The sequence below is a fragment of the Sesamum indicum genome, linkage group LG1 (assembly GCF_000512975.1).
Source record: "Sesamum indicum cultivar Zhongzhi No. 13 linkage group LG1, S_indicum_v1.0, whole genome shotgun sequence".
Lineage (NCBI taxonomy): Eukaryota > Viridiplantae > Streptophyta > Magnoliopsida > Lamiales > Pedaliaceae > Sesamum > Sesamum indicum.
This window is the reverse complement of record NC_026145.1, coordinates 228,873-248,935: the sequence shown is the minus strand read 5'-3', so window position 1 is coordinate 248,935 and position 20,063 is coordinate 228,873. Positions and strand designations below refer to the sequence as shown.

General features: G+C 36.5%; 2 protein-coding genes and 1 long non-coding RNA gene across 7 annotated transcripts; 1 reads left to right on the top strand and 2 right to left on the bottom strand.

Moving 5' to 3' along the window:
- On the top strand, positions 4,644-8,342 carry LOC105155632 (EIN3-binding F-box protein 1). Its single transcript, XM_011071568.2, has 2 exons — positions 4,644-5,009; positions 5,706-8,342. The coding sequence occupies exons 1-2, from the start codon at positions 4,985-4,987 to the stop codon at positions 7,679-7,681; spliced, it is 2,001 nt and encodes a 666-aa protein (XP_011069870.1). The 5' UTR covers positions 4,644-4,984; the 3' UTR covers positions 7,682-8,342.
- Positions 9,078-13,469, bottom strand: LOC105155724 (protein WVD2-like 5). Of its 5 annotated transcripts, none has more exons than XM_011071686.2 (9): positions 13,112-13,469; positions 12,130-12,385; positions 11,762-12,055; positions 11,594-11,655; positions 11,282-11,353; positions 11,052-11,151; positions 10,889-10,960; positions 10,683-10,793; positions 9,078-9,958 (listed from the first exon to the last, which is right to left on the bottom strand). In XM_011071686.2, the coding sequence occupies exons 2-9, from the start codon at positions 12,373-12,375 to the stop codon at positions 9,503-9,505; spliced, it is 1,413 nt and encodes a 470-aa protein (XP_011069988.1). In that variant the 5' UTR covers positions 12,376-12,385; positions 13,112-13,469; the 3' UTR covers positions 9,078-9,502. The 5 variants fall into 5 exon arrangements, with proteins under 5 accessions (XP_011069988.1, XP_020549432.1, XP_011070068.1 ...); XM_020693773.1 differs by having other exon boundaries at positions 11,052-11,148; XM_011071766.2 differs by having other exon boundaries at positions 11,594-11,652.
- LOC105155569 lies at positions 18,509-19,628 on the bottom strand. Its single transcript, XR_002287917.1, has 3 exons — positions 19,502-19,628; positions 19,144-19,265; positions 18,509-18,975 (listed from the first exon to the last, which is right to left on the bottom strand). It is a non-coding gene; the product is annotated as an uncharacterized LOC105155569 (long non-coding RNA).

The following is a 20,063-nucleotide window of genomic DNA, read 5'->3' as shown; positions in this document are numbered from 1 at the left end:
AGTTAGACTAATGAACAATGCTTGTTCCATTGGATTGATGGCTTTAGGATTTTAGCAGTTGAACTTAGAAAAATGATTGGCATGCTATGCTCTGTCAATGAGAATGCCCAAGAGTCGTATTTCTAGAGAAAAAGTCTGAATGATCTTTGTCAATTGTCATTACATAACGACACTGCAAGAGGGCTTCGAAGATCACTGAAAATCCGTAGGAGGAAGGAAAGGAAAAGGAAAAAGAACAATTTGCTTACGTAGGAAAAGCGGAAAGAAAGGGAATTCATTGCAATATAATAATTTACAAGTCAGCCCAATGCGGGAAGTTACGTATTTATACTGAGAGAACAAGTGGGGCGGGTGCGCGCGCACACACAATCTTCGTCACCCACTTAGCACAAAGCGCTCTCTCTCTCTCTCTCTCTCTCTCCGCTTCTCGCTTTTGCTTTGAACAATAAATTCAAGAATTAACCATCCCCATCATAAAGCTTTGGTTGATGAGACACAAGGGTAATCAGTATCATAGAGTTTGTAGTTTCATTTGTTTCTCTATCGTTTATTTGATTAATTCTTGTTTCGGCTCGCAGATTATTGGCTCTCTCTTTTTGTGGATTTTGAGATCTGGGCCTCAGAAAGAAAAGATTTTTCTGAGATAACTATCAAAGGTAGTATAATCTTTTAATGCAGTGCTGGTGCAGATAAGTGCCTTGGTGGATTTGCATACTTGCATGCATGGGGTCAGTTCTAATGCCTCTCACTGTGTGTTTGTGCATTCACATAACCAAGCTATAAAATTAGATCAGGGAATAATGACGGAGAACTAACTAACACGAGGAATAGGAAAATTCTTGCCTACACCTGGTTCGGCACCATTGCACTTGCCAAATGATTGATTCGAGTTTGGTCGAGAGGGCAAGAATTTCCCACGAGGAATAAAGTTGTCATCTTCAATAATGTAGGGGGAACCTTTTTCTTCCGATTTTGGGTTGCTTATTTCCAATGTTAAGAATTCATTTGTTTTACTAAGGTTCTTCTTTATGCTGCTGGGAATCTTGGTTTTGCTTCACTTTTAAGCAGACAAAAGTGTATGCAAGCAAAAAGTTATGATTTTTCTCTATCTTTTACATGATGCTCTGCTTGGTGGTGAAAAGAGGGCATTGGATTATTATTCTATGTTCCCTACATAATTTTATGGTTTAGCTATAGCATCACAAGACACTTGCTGAAAAAATGAATAAAATCAGAAAATAACACCAGCTATGTGTTATATTATACAGATGGAGGCTTCTGCTTGAAGAAGGCCTGTATGTTCTTTCTTGGGGTTTTGAAGGAAGTATTTGAAGCTCTTGATGCTTTAATTATAGAAAGATTGAAGACTAAGCACGGAAATGTCTTTAATGTAAGAGGTCGTAACGAGTCTAGAGCAATTTTTTCGTTGACCTTTCCTTTGATTCTTTTGATTTCTTTATATTGCTATTTCTGGACTTGAAGTTTCCAATTATTCGGAAATTCAGCCTTAGACCTTTAGATTAATTAAGGTGCACAACTGGAATGCTTTGTTTATATTCTGGATAATGAAGTTTTATTTTGTCACATTCTTGAACGCAGGCATTTGTTACATAATTTCTGGTGGGGAAGTTTAATTCTCTTGGATGAGTGACCATTTGACACACATCCTGTGCTTGAGTTGTTTGGTTGAAATCATTCTGGCAATATTCTTCTTACTTGGTCACTCATACTCGGCATCACTAATGGAGCACAGACTTTAAGATGTATTCATGGTCATGTTCATGTTCATTCAAATGTTCTCCTTGTTTGATATGATTCTCGAGCCTGATTTTCCTTTCTTTGACCCTATCGCAATCACGCAACCACCTGTACTTTCTTTAAGGTATTCCAAAGGTTTGACGTACGTTTTGGTCGTGTCTCGGTGGTTCTTGAGATTGAGGAGTCGTTGGTTTATGAACTGGTTTGTCATGTATACAGTTTGTCTTATAGGAATGGTTTTCTTTGAGGCTACTCTATTTAGAAATGAAGTTAGCCTGTCTTAATTCAGACCTTTGTTGATTCATCCCTCATGTCCTTAATATTTTCTGCCTTTATACACTAACAACTTCTAAGGTGAGAAACCTAATTTCTACCAAGCAGCCACTTATTATACCCGTGGATATATAAGCCGTCCAAGCGACTAAAAATTCAAGAAATGTAGTTCAGCATAGGAGCGTTGAAGGAGTAGCTTAGTTGATATGGATAGTAGTGCCTTGCAATCCCATATAAGTATCTCATCAATCAACACTTCAAACCAGACCTGGTATGCTCAATATGTCAAATAATACTCTACTCTCATCCACTCAGCGGTGGAAAGTTTTTGGGTAAGAGATTCAATGGAGTGTTTAATGTGTTGTCGTTCTTGCTATCTATTTTGCAGTTGGAATGCAACATATGAGAATTTGCTCGGAAGCAACAAACTGTTTTTGCTTTCACTATGTCGAGTTTCAGCACCCAAGAAATTTGTATTTAGGTTGTTGTAGGGTGGACATGATTTCGATATAAATTCAGTTAAGTAATTATTTTGGTTTAATAGTAGTGTTTTTGTTCCTTAAACGTGCATTTTGTTTTGGAGTTATTATATATATATTTACTTGGGGTTTAATATTATTGACGTAATGGTTAAATAATTGGAAATTAATTCATTATGAACAATACACGACCATTTTAATCCGAGAATAATGTAAGAAAGAAAGAAGCCAACAATGTAGTGTCATTGGAAGACTTGTGCGTACATCATGTCTCTTATCCACCATGCACCCCACCACTTCCATTCCAAAGCCACCAAAACTTGCGGACCCCAAAACCAACAACAATACAGAGAAAAATAAATTGATAGACATTTGGTTGATGAAACTAATTAATTAGATGTATACTAGGAATTAATTTCAAGAAATAATTGTATTTACACCTTCCTAAAAACGTCAAATTGTTTCTATTTTTTGGTTGTGATGGGTGGTATTTGTAATTATATAAAAGATGAGGATAGTTTGTATAAATAAAATATAAACGTAATTATCTCAAATTTGAATTAAGAAAATATGATTATGTGCAGTGCACATACATGTGGGGTCTCCCAGTCAAGTTGCACCAAAAAGTATTCTGTTGTGAGGCTGAAAAGCAAAGGGAATTCACATATTATCTTGCAACTTGGTGTAGGGGATGAGTTGGAAGAAACTCAAACATGGGTACCTACCAAATTCACAAATATATAAACATATTTAATATTTTTTGGATTAGAGTAATTGCAAGTTGGGATTATACAAGTTTGTGTATTGATTAATATATAGATTATGTAATAAGGGAGGGTGATGTATTCATTAGATCAGTATCTAATACGTATTCATATAATAATAATACTAATAAGTGTGTTGCTGTGGCTGAGTTGTGAAGATGTGGGTGGATTACAATAATACTATTTTTATATATAATATATTGTACAGTAATTGTATACATAATCAAATATATAATTGAATGTTTATATAAATAAAAATAATATTTTTAGTTTGGATCATTACTTTTTTAACTATTGAAAATCAAGGACTATCTTAACAAAGGTATAACGGCCGTTCATAAAAAAAATTTAACACCCTCAAACTTAACTAATAGAAAGGGAAAGTGTGCATAATTTATAAAAATATAGGAATTTCTTTTACCTATTTTTTAAATACAAAGAGAGTTTTAACTAAAATTTTATGCAATTTATCCCAGAACATAATATAGGTGCATGAATATGAAGATGAGATGTTGGGTTCTGCCAATTGCCCACCAACAACTTACATACATTTCTTTTATTATTCCAAAATAATAACATAAACTAATCTCCCACTTGGATTCTAATTAATACCATTTACTGTTTCATATCAATTTTCTTCCAAACCAAACTCCATTTTCTCATTTCCTCTCATCCTAATTTTCTGTCATATTATATACCTACAAATGAGTCTTCTACATACTTAAATACTCCTATTAAAATATTAAATATTATGAATCATCATATTTAAGATTTATGTTTTCATAGTATGATGTGCAACAATCTTTTGAGATAAATAATAAGGTTTCATATCAAAATTGTAAGCAAATTTTTGAATTTCGCCCTTTATTTAATATTTTCATGTATATTTATGCATTTATAAAGTGATAAATAAAATATATATATGGAGTAAGGTTAATATCATTATATTTTTTTCACTAAAGTACAAAACTATTATATAAAAATATTGAATGAGGAGTAAAATTAAAAATATATATAATTTCTTTACTAACGTCAACATATTTCATCCAAACACTAATAAATAGTGGATATGTACAAGCAGTAAATTTTTAAATAAGGTATAAATATAATTTTAAATCTTTTTAGATAAAACTATAATTTAATATTTTTATATAGTTAACCAATGAATAAAGAATAGGTAAAGTTGTTCCATCCGTTGGATTTGATATCTCTTGAAGATTGGGTTTGGGATTGAACAATTCTGATATTCTGAGCAATGAATGGGGAGAAACATTGAACGTAGCACAGAGTTTGGTTCATTGCATGTAACCCTCTCTCTCTCTCTCTCTCTGTCTTTCAGAGGAAGAAAAGAAAGAATTGGGAGCCCACCGCTTAGAGTGTTTGACAACAAAAGATATGCATAAGATATTATGAATTAAGATAACAGCACACCCACACACTTTAATGTTTCTTGCACAAATATACATACGCCCATTTTGTAACCTACGCCCACCACACTTTTTCCTCTCTTCTCTCTCTTTTTGCCCTGTTCAACAGGGTTTCTTCAACCATCTCTTGCTTTTCATCTCTTATGCCCTCACTTCTTCTTCTTCTTCAGGCCCTGTTCATACTCTTTTTCTTGCTTGATCTGGTTGTTTTTGCTCTCGCCAGAGAGTTTTTTCGGCTTCCGAGCTCTGGATTTCACTTTCCTGGGGCTTTCACACCGTTCCCATGTCTGAGGTCTTTGATTTCAAGGGTATCACCTCTCATCTTTTGTGGGTTTCTTGGTATATGTGTTGATTTGATTGCGGCATGCTTTAACTTTGAAATTGAAGTCAAATATTTTGTGGGTTTTGATGGAAGTTCATTTCTTTAACTTTATGTGCCTTCTTTTCCACTGGATCTGGTTATTTTGTTGAAGCGAACTCAAAACCTCATACACATATCATCAAGGTGTTCTATGTCGAAGTCTTTTTATAGATTTTGCTGAAAATTTGTATCTTGGTCTTTGATTCCCTTTCTTTTATTATGTCTTGTTAGTTTCCAGCAATATCTTTTTCTATGTCTGTATTCAGTTCGGTTAGGTTACCTTTGAGAGTAGAGATAGTCTGTAACATCTTTGCTGGTTTGGGGGGTTACTTATTGACCCTCAAATAAATGGAAAGAAGGGGTGTTCTGAATTATTATGTTAGTTGGAACTGCTCAAAAGATTTTTAAGGCATGTGTATCATATAGCTCTAAAATTGCCCATCTGATAGTTTTGTGCATATCTAATCGGACTTTCATGCTTTATTTGTTACTGAATCATGATATGAACACATGTAATGATGTGCAACACTCTATCTGGATATTATGACTTAAACATGAGCCTTTAATTTCGTCATTCCATGGAAAAAGGTCACTTGTACATATTTCCAAATATCTGATGTCAGTTTCCTTATCTTGCTTACAGCTGTTGGCAAGTTTTGCCCTGGGGGGTTTCTCACAAATCCCAAGGTCTCAAGTCTGTTTTTGCCTCTTGGTAACCATGTGGATGTGTATTTTCTGCCTCGCAAAAGGTCTCGCATCAGTGCTCCATTTGTTGTCAGTGGAGAACCGGAGCAGCAGCCATCCATTGATGTTCTTCCTGATGAGTGTCTCTTTGAAGTTTTCAGACGTCTTCCTGGAGGGCAAGAGAGGAGTGCTTGTGCCTGTGTATCTAAGCGCTGGCTCATGCTTATGAGCAGCATTGCGAGGGATGAAATATGTAATTCTAAAACCACTCAATTTGTGGAGCCTGAGATCAGATCTAGTCCTGCGGTGGCTCATGATTCTGCCAAGCCTAAAGAGAAATCTAATGATATGAATGGAATAAAGTCTGAAGATGAAGAATGCCAGGAGAATGACTCTCATGGTTATCTTTCTAGATGCTTGGAAGGGAAAAAAGCTACAGATGTCAGACTTGCTGCCATTGCTGTTGGAACTGCTAGTCGTGGAGGTTTGGGCAAGCTCTCCATCCGTGGAAGTGCTTCCACGCGTGGCTTGACAAACCTTGGCCTCAAGGCCATATCCCGTGGTTGTCCTTCTTTGAAAGTTCTTTCTCTGTGGAATTTGTCGTCAATTGGCGATGAAGGGCTATGCGAAATTGCTAGTGGGAGTCGTTTTCTTGAGAAACTTGACCTCTGCCACTGCCCAGCTATCACAGATAAAGGTTTAATTGCGATTGCGTTGAACTGTCCCAATCTGATATCAGTTACAGTGGAATCTTGCTCAAATATTGGTAATGAGAGTCTGAAAGCTTTGGGCCGCTACTGCCCCAACCTGAGGTGTGTTACTGTCAAAAATTGCCCTCTTGTTGGCGACCAGGGAATTGCAGGTCTGTTTTCATCAGCTGGTCACATCCTCGAAAAAGCAAAACTTCAGGCACTCAACATTAGTGATGTGTCCCTAGCAGTAATTGGACACTATGGGAGTGCAATGACTGATCTTGCACTTGTTGGCCTCCAGAATGTTAATGAGAGGGGCTTCTGGGTCATGGGTAAGGGTCAAGGCTTGCAAAAGCTGAAATCTTTATCACTAACTGCTTGCCCTGGAGTTTCTGATTTAGGCCTTGAAGCTGTGGGTAAAGGTTGCCCAGATCTGAAGCTGTTTGCACTCAGAAAATGTCCTCATGTATCGGACCCTGGATTGGTCTCATTCACCAAAGCAGCTGGGTCACTTGAAAGTCTCAAATTGGAGGAGTGCCACAGGATCTCACAATGTGGGGTTTTCGGTATTCTTTCAAGCTGTGGCGGAAAATTGAAGGCTCTTGCAATAGAGAACTGCTTGGGGATCCGGGACTCGGAATTTGCATTTCCAGCAACATCTTTTTGCCATTCACTCCGATCATTGAGCATCCGCAACTGTCCTGGATTTGGTGATGCTTGCTTGGGCATGTTTGCAAGATTCTGCCCCAAATTGACTCAATTGGATTTTAGTGGCCTTCAGGGCATAACTGATGCCGGCATTCTGCCTCTTGTTCAGAACTCAGATGCTGGATTAGTGAAAGTAAATCTAAGCGGATCTGCTAAACTGACAGACAATGTGGTCATGGCTATTTCTGAGCTTCATGGAGAAACTCTTGAGGTTCTGCATCTGGATGGTTGCCAGTACATCACTGATTTGAGCATGCTAGCAATTGCAAGAAATTGCTCAGTGCTGAGTGAACTGGATGTCTCGCAGTGTGGTATAACAGATTCTGGGGTTGCAGTCTTGGCTTCGGCTGAGCAGCTTAGTTTACAGATATTTTCCCTTGCTGGTTGCTCTTTGGTGTCTGACAAAAGCTTACCGTTCCTGGTTTTGTTGGGTAAGACTTTGGTGGGGTTGAACATCCAGCATTGCCGTGGAATCAGCTGTGGTACCGTTGATCTACTTGTGGATCAACTTTGGAGGTGCGATATACTTTCTTAAGCAGGGAAAGTGAAGAACCCCCCTTCTAGAACTGAATTGAAAGCCACAGATGAGGGGGTGACAAGTAATGTCCACCAGTTAGTAAAGCTTTGGCATGTAGCAGTTATTGGTCGTAGTTTTTGGGTCCATCCCCGGGGTCTTCAATCATTCAGCATGCAAATCTACTTTTTTCCAGCGAAGGTGGCGTGAACTGGTTTTTGCAGCTTTCTAAGCTGTTGCAAGAATGCTGGTCCCTGATTGTGTGAGCATTCTTCTTTACGCCACATTTAGCTGAGAACTCATGAGAGTTGGTGCTGAATCATAAGATCTTTCAAGTGGTCCTATCATAATGTTTTTATCTTCTGGCCTAGGAATGATTTTAGTCTTACCGGTTGTTATGTTTTTAATGTCTGTCTGCTGTTGGCGTGTGCTGAGTCCATTAGGGTTGTTTCAGGGTTGCTTTTGGCAGTTTTACGTTTGTTGCCTTGCTCTCTGGGGCTTTGGCCGTGGCAGCGACTTCTTTGGTCTGCCACGACAACCTCTTTCTTCTGGGAAGGGTTGTTTTTTCTTTTCCCAAGCCCTAGTTTTGCAGGTTTCTCGTTGTTAACTGTCCCGTGCAACCTTCTTGTCTTAATGTAATGCTCTGACTTTGTTGTCCATGAATAAAAGTCAGTTTATCGTAGCCGCTTGTGGAAAGTGTCATAGAAAGACATGATCTTCTGATTTGTGTTAATGCATTCCTTGGCAATTTATTCCTCTCAGAGCAGCCTTGCCAGCAGGTGCTTGTAACTTTCACTAATACGTGGAGAACTTATGACTGCTTAGCAAGATTATAGAGTTTTCTTAGGTTGCCTAATTTCCTTGCAAAAACTGCACGCGGTTGTATTTTCATGATGATGATGAAACTGTAGAGGTAACAGGAAACAATCGATTCATCTAATCAAACTGTATGTATGAATTTCCATTACATGGGCCAAAGATGTCGGCGACTTAACTTGTGACCTGTCTAGTCTCAATGGTATGGCTTGAAATGTATCACGAAAGTCTTGTAGTTTGTCGGGGAATAGCAAGAGATAGGAGAAGGCGGTTTTGACTGTATTCCAGTGGTGGGAATACTATGTTGATATTCTGTCCAAGGATGACTGAGTGCGAGTCTGGGGGATGGCCTGCCCTTTTATCGAAAGATCAGCTGACTCTGTTTGGAAAGGAGGGAATAAAGTTACAGAGTGCCACCGTATCCAACGAGCAGAGTCATCGATCAGATGCTGATCCCGCCATCCCAAATATGTACATCTAGCTACATGTTCTTTAGCAAGTGGAGCATACTTCTAGTTTATAATTTCTGAACATCATCATATATAAAGCTTAAATATTGAACAACTGGACAAAAAAGAGAGCCAAGGAAAAGGCACCGACAGAAACAAGCAAATACAACACACTTAATAAGGATGGATACCTTCTGTTTAAGTGAACATTTAAGAAAGCAAATACCAGCCAAAGTAGAGTCACCAAACTAAAATCTAATACAGCCTTGTTTTGATCTTGAACCATTTCAAGGCAGAAATTCCCAAAATTTTCGCTTCGACTCGGGTGATAATCATACCTAAACATAAATTAGGACAACAAATTCACCACCACACTCGGAAAACTTACAAACATATTAAACAACCAAACTTTGCCGCTGACTATGGGTAAATGACAAGCCAACCCTTACTACACTGTCCTCCATGCCCTTCTTGTTGGTTGAATTAAGACTTATTCAAACATCTTCCATATTCTAGGTGATGATGGTATAGAAGGCCACATTCGAGATATACATGTTCCAGTGCTATTGATTAACACTCACACTGCTACAGATCCCTGCACTGAGGTGGTCTGTTCTTCAGCTTCCAGATCAGGGTCATTATCTAAGCTTGTCCGACTCTCAGTTGGCACAGCAGTGGTCCCTGACTCTTGATTTTGTGTATCAGATGCAACTTCACTCGATTCCTTGGACAAGTCACTTGGTTGAATTGTAGATTCTCCTGTTTCCTTGGGAGTGGTGATCTTACGGGAGGCAGCTTTTTTCTTTTCATGGGTTAAGCTGGTGTTCTGCGAGGGCAGTTTGGGAAGGGACTTCCTTCGTGGCGCCTTAACATGAGCAACAGGAGGTGCTTTGGCAAGGTCATCTTGTGACACTTTTTCATCCAAGCTCAACCTACCGGGACGAGCACTGAGGGCATCGTTTTCTTCAGAGTCAGCAGGAGATGTACCCTTTTTCCTACCAAGCTTGGGAGATTTGGCTCTTGTAGTAGGTATCTACATCAAGAATGATTATAATAAGACACTAGGTGTCATATGAAGCACAGATGGCTTTATAGTCATCACCATAAAGGAGTCACAAGGCATCAGGGAGCACATATGGAGTATATGCAAGTACACAAAAATATCATCAGGTATTGATAGAGAAACCAACTTAAAGTAGTTTAAGGAAGGATCTTAGAAGAACAATCACGTACCGGAAAATAACATTCATGAACTTAAAAGTCTGACCACTCAATAGGAAAGCAAAGACAGTGCTGTGTTGAAAGATTTTATGAGGAAACCACCAAGAATATCAATTGATAGTGCTTTCCGTGGTGAATAGCCTAAATCATTTACCTCCCAGTGTCTGTCTTCTTAAATTCTGGTTATGTGTGAGCCTGACTGTTTATTTGCATTGGAAACCACTGTCTTGATATTCAAACGTTTTTCCAGGCATGCAACCTCAGTCATAATTTTCATAGTATGATTGAATACAAATGATGTACCTTTTTTTTTAGATAAAGCAGTCTCACTAGAGCCCAAAAGTGACAATCTAAACAACCAGAGTCCAAGATATGCAGATAAAATGAAGAAAAAACAGCAGTTAAGAGGGTCACATATGAAAGACCAGAAAAACGTTTTCACCATAAATTTGTTGTATTTGATGATCTTTTCTTCCTTTCCTGCATTACGCTTCACTTTAACAAATGATTCACATGTGTAATAAGCATCAAGCTACCTTCTTTAGCTCCACCTTTGGAGGTGGAGGTTCCTGATAGAAGCTCGGCATCGGTGTTGCTTTGAACCCTAAAGTCTTTCTCAACATTTTGATCTCAGCTTCTTGTGTTTCCTGTATAAAGATAAAATAGAATAAGAAAAAAGTAATTGACTATCAAAGTCCACGACCTAAAATTTTATAGCCATAATATGATATTAGAACCACACCTTAGTCTTAGCTTGCAAATTACTCTTCTCCACTTCCTTAGCATGAATCTTTTCCTCAAGTTTTGAGTAAAACTGCCCAAACAAGACATGGTAGTATCACTCAAAACTAGATCATACAAGAAAGATTTGAAAATCAGTGCTGTAGATATCACAAAACACTAACCTCTCTTCTCTTCTCAGCCCTTTCATTACATCTAAAGTTGAAACTATAGGTAGGAAGAGTACCCACTCTTCGGGGCTTGGCATCTCCAGCAGTAGGACTACTGCAAACTATTAAGGATAAACCAAACAAACCTTTTACATCAGTAAGTTGATGAGAAAAAAAGTATACGACATGTTCACCTTCAATACCAAAGGAAGAAAAATGTATTGTCACAAACTCTAGAAGGATACAGAGAAGACTCTGAGGTTTCTTCAGCTTTACTGACAGGGCCTTTCTTAAGGGCCTTCAGTTTTGTCTCCTCCCTGTCGTCAGGAAATCACAGTCACAACGCACTGTTGGGAGGAAATTATCAGGAAATATGAAACTTTCAAGAATTATTTATAACAATGATGAAAAGAGATCAGAGTTCAGAGATTTGATTGAAGATGCCAGCTGGAGACCTTTCATTTTTTCAGAAGGGAATTTAACTAAAATTTACCAAATTTAGGTTCATGGAGGCAAACCAGACAAGGGAATTTAACCATTAGTGAAAAGCTACATACGGAAGTTCTTCAGATGGTGCTCCACCAGCCAAAGACGATGTTGCATCAGGATTTCCAAGCTGCTGCTCGAGATTATAGAATAATTATGTTCCACAAGAGGAAGACAATCCCCAACAGTAAAGTCGAAAAAATACATCGATGGATAATGTGTACATATATATCACTTACCTTAGAAATACTTTGATTACTTTGAACAGACATTACCTTTGAGTTGTCAGCAGCTTGCTTCTCATTGATTGATTTACTTTTTGTTCTGAGAGCCAAAGTCCTCCCGGGGCGTGAATCTGAAGCAATACCATTTGAAGCGACAGAAGATTTCTTTACCTCTTTCCCATCTTTGCTCTTGCTCAACACCGTCACTGCAGCTTGTCCGGGGCTTAATGGTTTCTCATTCTTTGTCTTCCCCGTACGCTTTTGTGGTTTTAAATTCTTAGAATCACTAGACTCTTCAACTCCAAGTGCCTAGACATACAAAAATATAATATAGTGCAGTTGAGCTAATTAATTATCTATGCAGCTGATTTGGGATCTCTTACCTGGGGTATAGTAGTTGAATGGCTTTCCAGTGGCAAAGCAGGTTCTTCTGTGATTTCTTTGACAGAAGCGACAGAATGATCGCTCAGCTTTGCGGCATTCTCAAGATCAGCACTCAATTCTTCAACGCCCAAGGTACCGTTGGAAGTCCCGTTTACCTTCTCAGAGATAGGGAGTGGCTCATGAAGACCATTTTCAAATTCTGGCCCATATCCAGACACCGTAATGATGCTATCAGCAGCCATCATGCTTATTTACCTAAACAAGATTATAGTCACCATCACAGGTCATTAGAATAAGACAGGAAGAACACATCGAAATGCTTCCTAGAATAACTCATCCATTTATCAAAATACAAGATAGCATGCTGTACGCATTGATATTTCTACTGAAAATAGCAGCACCGCAAAAGCAAAAGGCAATCTTCAAGGGCAAAACGCCTAGGTAATTGCAGCAACCACAGCATCAAAGGAAACTTAAGAACACTATGAGGAATCTTGACAAAAAGCATCCATCTTCACCATCAAGAATGCAGACACAAAGAAATCTAAACTCAAAAGCTTATTAATATTCCCATTTTCCCCACATTTAAGCCTCTTTTTCCCTAGCAAACCAAACAAAACCTATCTCAACATAATTCACGATAGAGGAAAGCACAGCAAATCTTGAACCGTAGAAATTCATGAATCAACTAGCAGCAATAGCACCTATATGTATAAACTAAGCATTTCAATAAAAACCCACAAGAAGAAGAACCTAGCAAGAAACCCACAGAAAAATAACAAATAAAAAAAATGAAACTCAACATAGATCTTCGAAACCCTCGAAAAGATCTCATCTTTCCCCATCCCAAGTTGAGATTCGAAAACATATTTCCACCTTGAGAACACCGCATTATCAGATCCAAATAAATGCACCCACTTTAAACCGTACAGTTTCATCACAACGACAAATAATGAAGCACAATGCATTGAAAAATCTTACCTTTTAAAGCATTTGCTGGAAGAAAATCAAGAATCCATAAAATCAGCAAAATAATGAAAAGATCTGAGAGATTCTTGAATGGGTCTGGTCCGGTCTGGTCAGGTTTCTTGTCTGAACGTTGAAACGATCTTGAAATTTTTGAAGTGCTCTCTCTTCCTCTCTCTCTCTCTCTCTAGAGAAAATATTCTTTTTTTTCTTTTCTTTTATGGGTGCTCCTTGAAATTGAAAACTGAATTGGAACGCTCCTCTCTCTCTCTCTCTCTCTCTCTCTAAGTTAAAATAAGAAAACAGAGAGAGAGGCAAAGGTGTGTTTGTTTCTGGTGGTTCTAGGTTTGTGCCACCTCTGCACTTTTCTATCAAAATACAAATTTATATACATACACATACACATATACATACAAAATATTCACTTAGCTTATAAGTTTTGATACCCCAAATTATTATTCTCATTTCGCCTTCCCCCCCACCCCCACCCCCACCCACTTGAACCGGAAACACTACAATTAAGATTTAAAATTATGTAATTTAATTAATAAATAAATGAAAGAGGCCTACTCATATTGGGACATCCAATTCCGATTTATTAGCACCCACATCCATAAGTTTATGTACTTTTAGTTGTATTTTGTAGGAGAACAGACATACTTTGGTTCAAATTATGGGTTTATTATGATAAAATGGTTTTTCTTTTTTATAAATCATAATTCGAATAAAAAGTTATGATTTTTTACAAATATCTTTATTGATTGGACATATTTAGATAATGATACATTTCCAACTTCTGTAAATAAATTCCCAAATTCACTTCATTTTATCGAATGAAATTCAAAGGATTCTTAATAATAATAAGTATTCTTGTGTTTCTATTTGGGAGAATTCAAAATATCATTTGATTCGTTGTTCTCAAAATTCATAGTATTGCCATTTTAATATTGTAAGTCGTTGTATATTGAGACATAAATTACTGCCGTTTTGAGTACCAAATCGGGGCAATAATCGTTTTAATGATACGAAACTTAATTCTTACCTCAATTTCTTAATACACAACTACTACGTTTCTATATTTCTCAAAACAAAATTGTGTTTGACTTAAAGTATAAAAAAAATTATCAAAAAAATCGATACTATTTTCATTTATGTTATTTATAAGCTTGAGCCAATCTCACCTTTTTAAAATTAGATAGAGCGAAAGTAGTGAATAATAGACCTATTATTACCATAAAATTTAGAGAGTATTTGATTAAATTTATTGAAAAGATTTCACAAGTCAATATATCTTATAACATGTTTCTTGAGAGTAAATAAAATGATAAATTTATTTTAAGAAGAAGTTTTTAAAGTGTTTTTACAAAATAAAATGGTACAATTTATGAGATGTTATTGCTTGATTTTGTGTACAATAAAGACATTGATATGAATCAAAGCTCTAAGTACGAAATTACAATGTTCCTTTAAACTAATAAAAATTCTAGTAGGTAGACTCAAAGTGAAGATCATGTTAAAACATATCAATGTGCGTGTGTGTGTCATTTCTGATTGTGTGAATATGAATCTGATTGTTTTAATATCTGAATGTCCTTCTCTCGTTGGGGGTTCTCTACCATAAGATTGTTGGAGAAGATTACGAATTTGGAGGGCATTTTAAATCCCCTCAGATTTGGGACAGAGTCACCAACGGTTGGTTGATACCTTTTGAATTTGAGAGATAGCTGGAGGATTCCCCAAATGAGGGACTCTTGGAGTTTGCTGTGTATCTGTTTAGGAATAAGTTTATTGCCTTCTTGAATTTTTAGAAAGATGGTTGAGAAGACATCTCCCAGCTGGACTCCAAGTTTGTTAGGGTATATAGCACAAGAGGCTGCTATTAGGGTAAAGGAGACCTCCAGAGGTCCTGCTAGCCGCCAACTAGGTCCCCCATGAGCGCCATATGGAGGACCTTTGAGTTTGGCTGGGGGACTTCAAGCCCCTAAGCTTCCTTATAGGCTTGTGAGGCCTCTTTAGATCAGGGTCATCTCGAATTTGGGCCGATTGGATTTCTATTTTTTGGGGACAACTGTCTGCCCCTTGGACCTCTTGGGCTTTCTCCTGAACTGGACACCTAAGGTGCATTATGGCCCTTGTATTTTTTTCTTCTTTTTGGACTGCTTTAGGTATTTTTGGACCAATTTATTTTTATGTGCAAGTAGAGGCGAAGATTAATTTATAGGGTAAATTACAACGACTTCCCCTGAGGTTTGACATAATTATGAATATCCCTTCGTTGTTTGAAAATTACAACGACTTCCCCTGAGGTTTGACATAATTATGAATATCCCTTCGTTGTTTGAAAATTACAAATACTCCATGATGTTTGATGAAATTATGTAATCCTTGGATGGGGACTTGAAATTACCAACTTTGCCCTTACAATATTTTTTTTTAAAAAAAATTAAAACTTATAAAAGAAATGAAATGGGGTGTATGAAAATATTATAAAGAAACTATCCACTTAGTCCAAAAAACTAAAAAAAAATAGAAAAATATATAGAAATCTAACAACGGCCGTTAAAATTATGGGGTTGATAATTTTTCAAACAATATGATGGTATTTATATTATGCTAAACCTCATGAGAGGTTGTTGTAATTTACCCCTAATTTATATGATCATGGTAAAAAATAATAAAGGAATATAATAAAAAAAAAAGAGATATTTTAAAAATTCAAAATTGGGCACTCTAAATTGGGTGTTGGTAAAATATTAAGAGTAATAATATCTTAAGATATCCACATTTAACACACCAAGTTAGTTATTTTAGGTGATTTGTTACGCTTAATATAATAGTATAAGTATTGTGCATGCTACTTTACTTTGTTTTTAAATAAATTATCAAAATTATTAATTAGTAGCTTGAAATTGCTATTAAGTTTTGGACTGCAAAAACCAATATGGGTTCATTTGAGTTGATACTTTTTTAGTAACTACAAATAATGGTATAATAAATCAAGATTAATTCAGGGGTTTTTTGGTTTTGTTGAGAGAAAAGAAGAAAAAAGTAAAATGAACCTCATAAAATAGAGTCAAAGGAAAATTAAAATTTGTGGATGTGAAAATTAATATAATAATTTCTTTATATTTTTATATATCTTGTGAGTTTTATTCTCCCAATTATCTGTTTAATTTTGAATGTGAAGGAAAGCGAGCTCCAAAATAAAGATCAAATATGTTACTTTTAGGGTAAATTACAACCATATTTATTCAAATTTGGTATAATTATGCATACCCCATTATTGTTTGAAAAATTATCGTTATTTTTATTATACATTAGTTATTTTTATTTTCATTTCATTTATATATTCACTTTGCAACGAATCAAGCAACTCTTAATGAAATAACATTTCTAGCATGACTAATTATATTTTTGATGTGGTCACAAACTGATTGCTCAACATCATGCCCAGTTCTTAGCTCGAAAGACTCGAAGCAAAAAAAAGATGCCAAGGGACCCCATAGGCATGCCTCCTGATGGTAGCCTAAAAGATGCGTGACCTAAGAGAAGAACTTACAGTTTGGAGGCCTAAGGAACCCAAAGCTTTTTCAGGCGGGCAACCCAGCACTTTGCCCCTACGAAAAGAGGTTGTGGAGAGCAATACATTTGGAGGAGACCCAGGGGGAGAGACTCCTGTGATGAAGGGACTCCTCCTCCCTGGTGAAGTCCCTTGGCCAAACTGGACTCCCTTCAAACCCTCCAACTAACAAGATCAACATGCCAGGAAGCTTATTCCTTGAGAACTGCTTATCCGACCCCTATAGAAGCCAGACTTCCGCACCACTAGGGGACTTTGTTTATCAAAGAGGGGGATGTTCCTTTGAGCACTCACTAGCAATTTTCAACTTGTACACTTATTGCCATTCTTGAATTTTCATCATACATTGCAATTTTATTTTTGTGTTACCCTTTTTTTCAATATTATTATTTCGATATCGCATATTAATTTGAGAATCGGAGTGCTAACATCTTCTTTGTAAATTCTCATTCCAAAACTTACAAAACATTTGGCTTATGGAGGAGCTTGAGTCTACGCTCAACTGAACTCATGTATTTTTACGCGCATCAATATTAAAAAATTGAATGATTTTATTGTGTTAATTTAGAAAAGTGTGAGAATTTTATATAAACTATGGTTTCACGTGATGCATGTAGGCAGTGGCATTTAGAATCATAAAATTGTCAAGTTGGTTAAGGAATTATAACCTTAAAGATATGGAGTTGTGATGAATCCTTCTTTGTCTGCAATGAGACTAATAGCGACATTTCTCTTTATTATTAATTAATTCTCAAGAAAATCAAAATTGATGGAAAATTGTACAGAAATGCTTGTGGTGGTTTCATTTCTTGACATTAATTAAGCTAATCTCATTTGCTCTTCAATTTGGATTAATTATTATCATAAAGTCAAAATTTTGATTTAATTAATTAGGAAAAAACAAAGTGGAATATTAAGTATAAGAAAAGAATTCAAATGGACCTAATTAACAATGATTTATATATCCAGAACATAAAAAGTAGGTAACCAGACATAATATATAATCCATTTCATTTAAGCAGTAGTGATAAGATGGCTGTAGTCGTCCCCAAATCAATGATTCATTTAAGTGCTCAAGTTGAAAAGAGAAGAGAAGATAAAACGGGGAAAAGTACAGTAACCTCCACTCAGATCATCATCTTTCCCTCCTCACAGAGATCAACTTGTGTAAGAACATCCATATTTGAGTGAAAAGAAAAATGTTGTGTACTTGTGATGAATGGATTTTAGTACATGTCCAAACCAATCTTAATTATCCACCACAAATACTAAAACGAGGAACACCCCCCAATTACACAAACAAGACTGTATCTGCCTGCTAAGATCCAAAAACAAATGGATTAACATCTCATGTTTATTTAAAGCGACAATGGTGACCAAATTTGAGATGTGTAGACGGCCACGGGTTTTTTAAGCATCTAATCATGCACAAGTGTAGATATGCTACTATATCCTTTCCAGAAAAAGAGGGGAAAAAGGGCCCCAACACCCTTTCTACTTGGTTAAAGAGAAAGCTGAAGAGGGCCCTTATGCTGATGTTCATGTACCAACTAACTCCCATATTTAACCCCACCTCTCTAAACATGGGACAAATTCATCCACACTACATACACAAACTTTCTTTACGTTTTATCTTTTTTCTTTGGTTTAACTTCTTTCACATATATCATCAACTCACAGTACAACATTTATATTTGTGTGTGTTGTGGTGGATGAGCAATCAGAGGTAGAGAATTTTCCAGTTATCTGAATGGCACAAACGCTACTAGCTAATGTATACCACTATGATGCAACAATGAGAAAAATGTTCGGTTTCTAGAGACTAGACCACAAAAACATAAACAATCCATTCATTATTTCATGTTATTGCATACCTTTTTTTACTAACAATTCAAACAAACTTATTATGTAACTCTAACGCATGAGCTGAAGCAGTCTCCTCCCAAGGAGAATAATTATCTCTCAAGAATGTTACTATTACTACGGTACCGATCCTTATTTCTGAAACATGCCAGACTAGCTGCAGCAACATACCAGCTCACACAGATCTAGTCCACTCTGCACCAGTATTCACAAGTTTGATATAGACATTCTTAAAATATTCGAAGAACAGATTTTGATCACCAGTGTACTTGGAGATCCACCTGTTCATCAAAAATAAGGGGGAAATTGTACTGCATATGCTAAATCAGGTTTACACAGGCACTAACTATGGTCATAAGGAAGGCACACCTGATGCACTCGTCATCCTCAACAAGAGCACGGTCTGAAGGAAGGCCAATCATACTCGACATTCTGCCTGCATAATAGAAAAACATTCAGGGGGGAAAATTAACTTAAGGATCTGGGTGAATTTGGAATTCTTGGGTAAAAACAATGAAGTTCTGCTGGTCTTCCAAGCTACTTAGGGTGCATGAAGAAATAATTAAAAGAAGGTGGATGATGGGGAAAAAAATTGCTGTATCACCTGAAGACGACCATGGCTTCTCTAGAAGAATCTTCAAGTATGAATTATCAAAGACTGTTGGGTTTCCAAAACCTTTACTTCCTAGGGTATGAGCACCAGACAATGCTACAAGCTCCTGTGCTCTGTAGATAATTCTCTTAAATAATTACTTCAACAATTTACAAATAAAATACATTCAATATAAACTATAAAAGTAGTAATGGTAAAAAAGAAGAGAAGAAAGGGAAGTAAATGAATAATTTCAAAAACATTAGCTGCATCATAGGATCAGGAAAAGTAAATGCATGTTTGAGTATGAAAAATACAACAAAACACACAAGTATGAACAGGTAAAGAGGAACTGTTAATGAATACTCACGAAGCATTTTCTTTGAAAACACAGCTTCATGGCTGTAGCATCCAGCAATTCTTCACCAAGTTTCCCTTCAGGATCAGGCACACTAGGAGGCGAAACATAGACTTTTTCAGAATTACCTCTTCTCAGAATCATGACCAACGAATTTTTTCATGGCTACGAGTTGTACCAATTTTTTCAGAATTACCTCTTCTCAGTTAAGTGCTAATATTTGTAAACTGAGTAGTTACAGTTCAGGTGCTTATGATGCTAACACATGTTTGTGTTATGCCACAAGTGGCAAGAGATATATTCATGGCATAATTCTATCTATTCAACTTTGCAAGCAATTAATGACTATTATAAACACTAATTTCAAAATTATTTGTTTGTCACATAAATTTATAATCTATTATCATATAAAAGAATTATAATTGGCTTCATACAAAAAAAAGGAAGAAGCCTTAGGGAGTTTGCTTGCATTTTTCCCCATATATAATTATATATACATACATACTGTAATCCAAACGGACATGAATAAGTCAACAAACAAAACCTTGAAAAATGTAACTAGATACAGACATAA

Bases quoted from the DNA above. Each gene is read 5' to 3' on its own strand.
- LOC105155632 (XM_011071568.2), top strand. From the start codon at position 4,985: ATGTCTGAGGTCTTTGATTTCAAGG. The intron at 5,010-5,705 runs GTATCACCTCTC...TCTTGCTTACAG, and splicing joins TGAGGTCTTTGATTTCAAGG to CTGTTGGCAAGTTTTGCCCT.
- LOC105155724 (XM_011071686.2), bottom strand. From the start codon at position 12,375: ATGATGGCTGCTGATAGCATCATTACGGTGTCTGGATATGGGCCAGAA. The intron at 11,656-11,761 runs GTAAGTGATATA...AATCTCGAGCAG, and splicing joins GTAATCAAAGTATTTCTAAG to CAGCTTGGAAATCCTGATGC. The intron at 11,152-11,281 runs GTATCCTTCTAG...AATAGTTTGCAG, and splicing joins GAAACCTCAGAGTCTTCTCT to TAGTCCTACTGCTGGAGATG.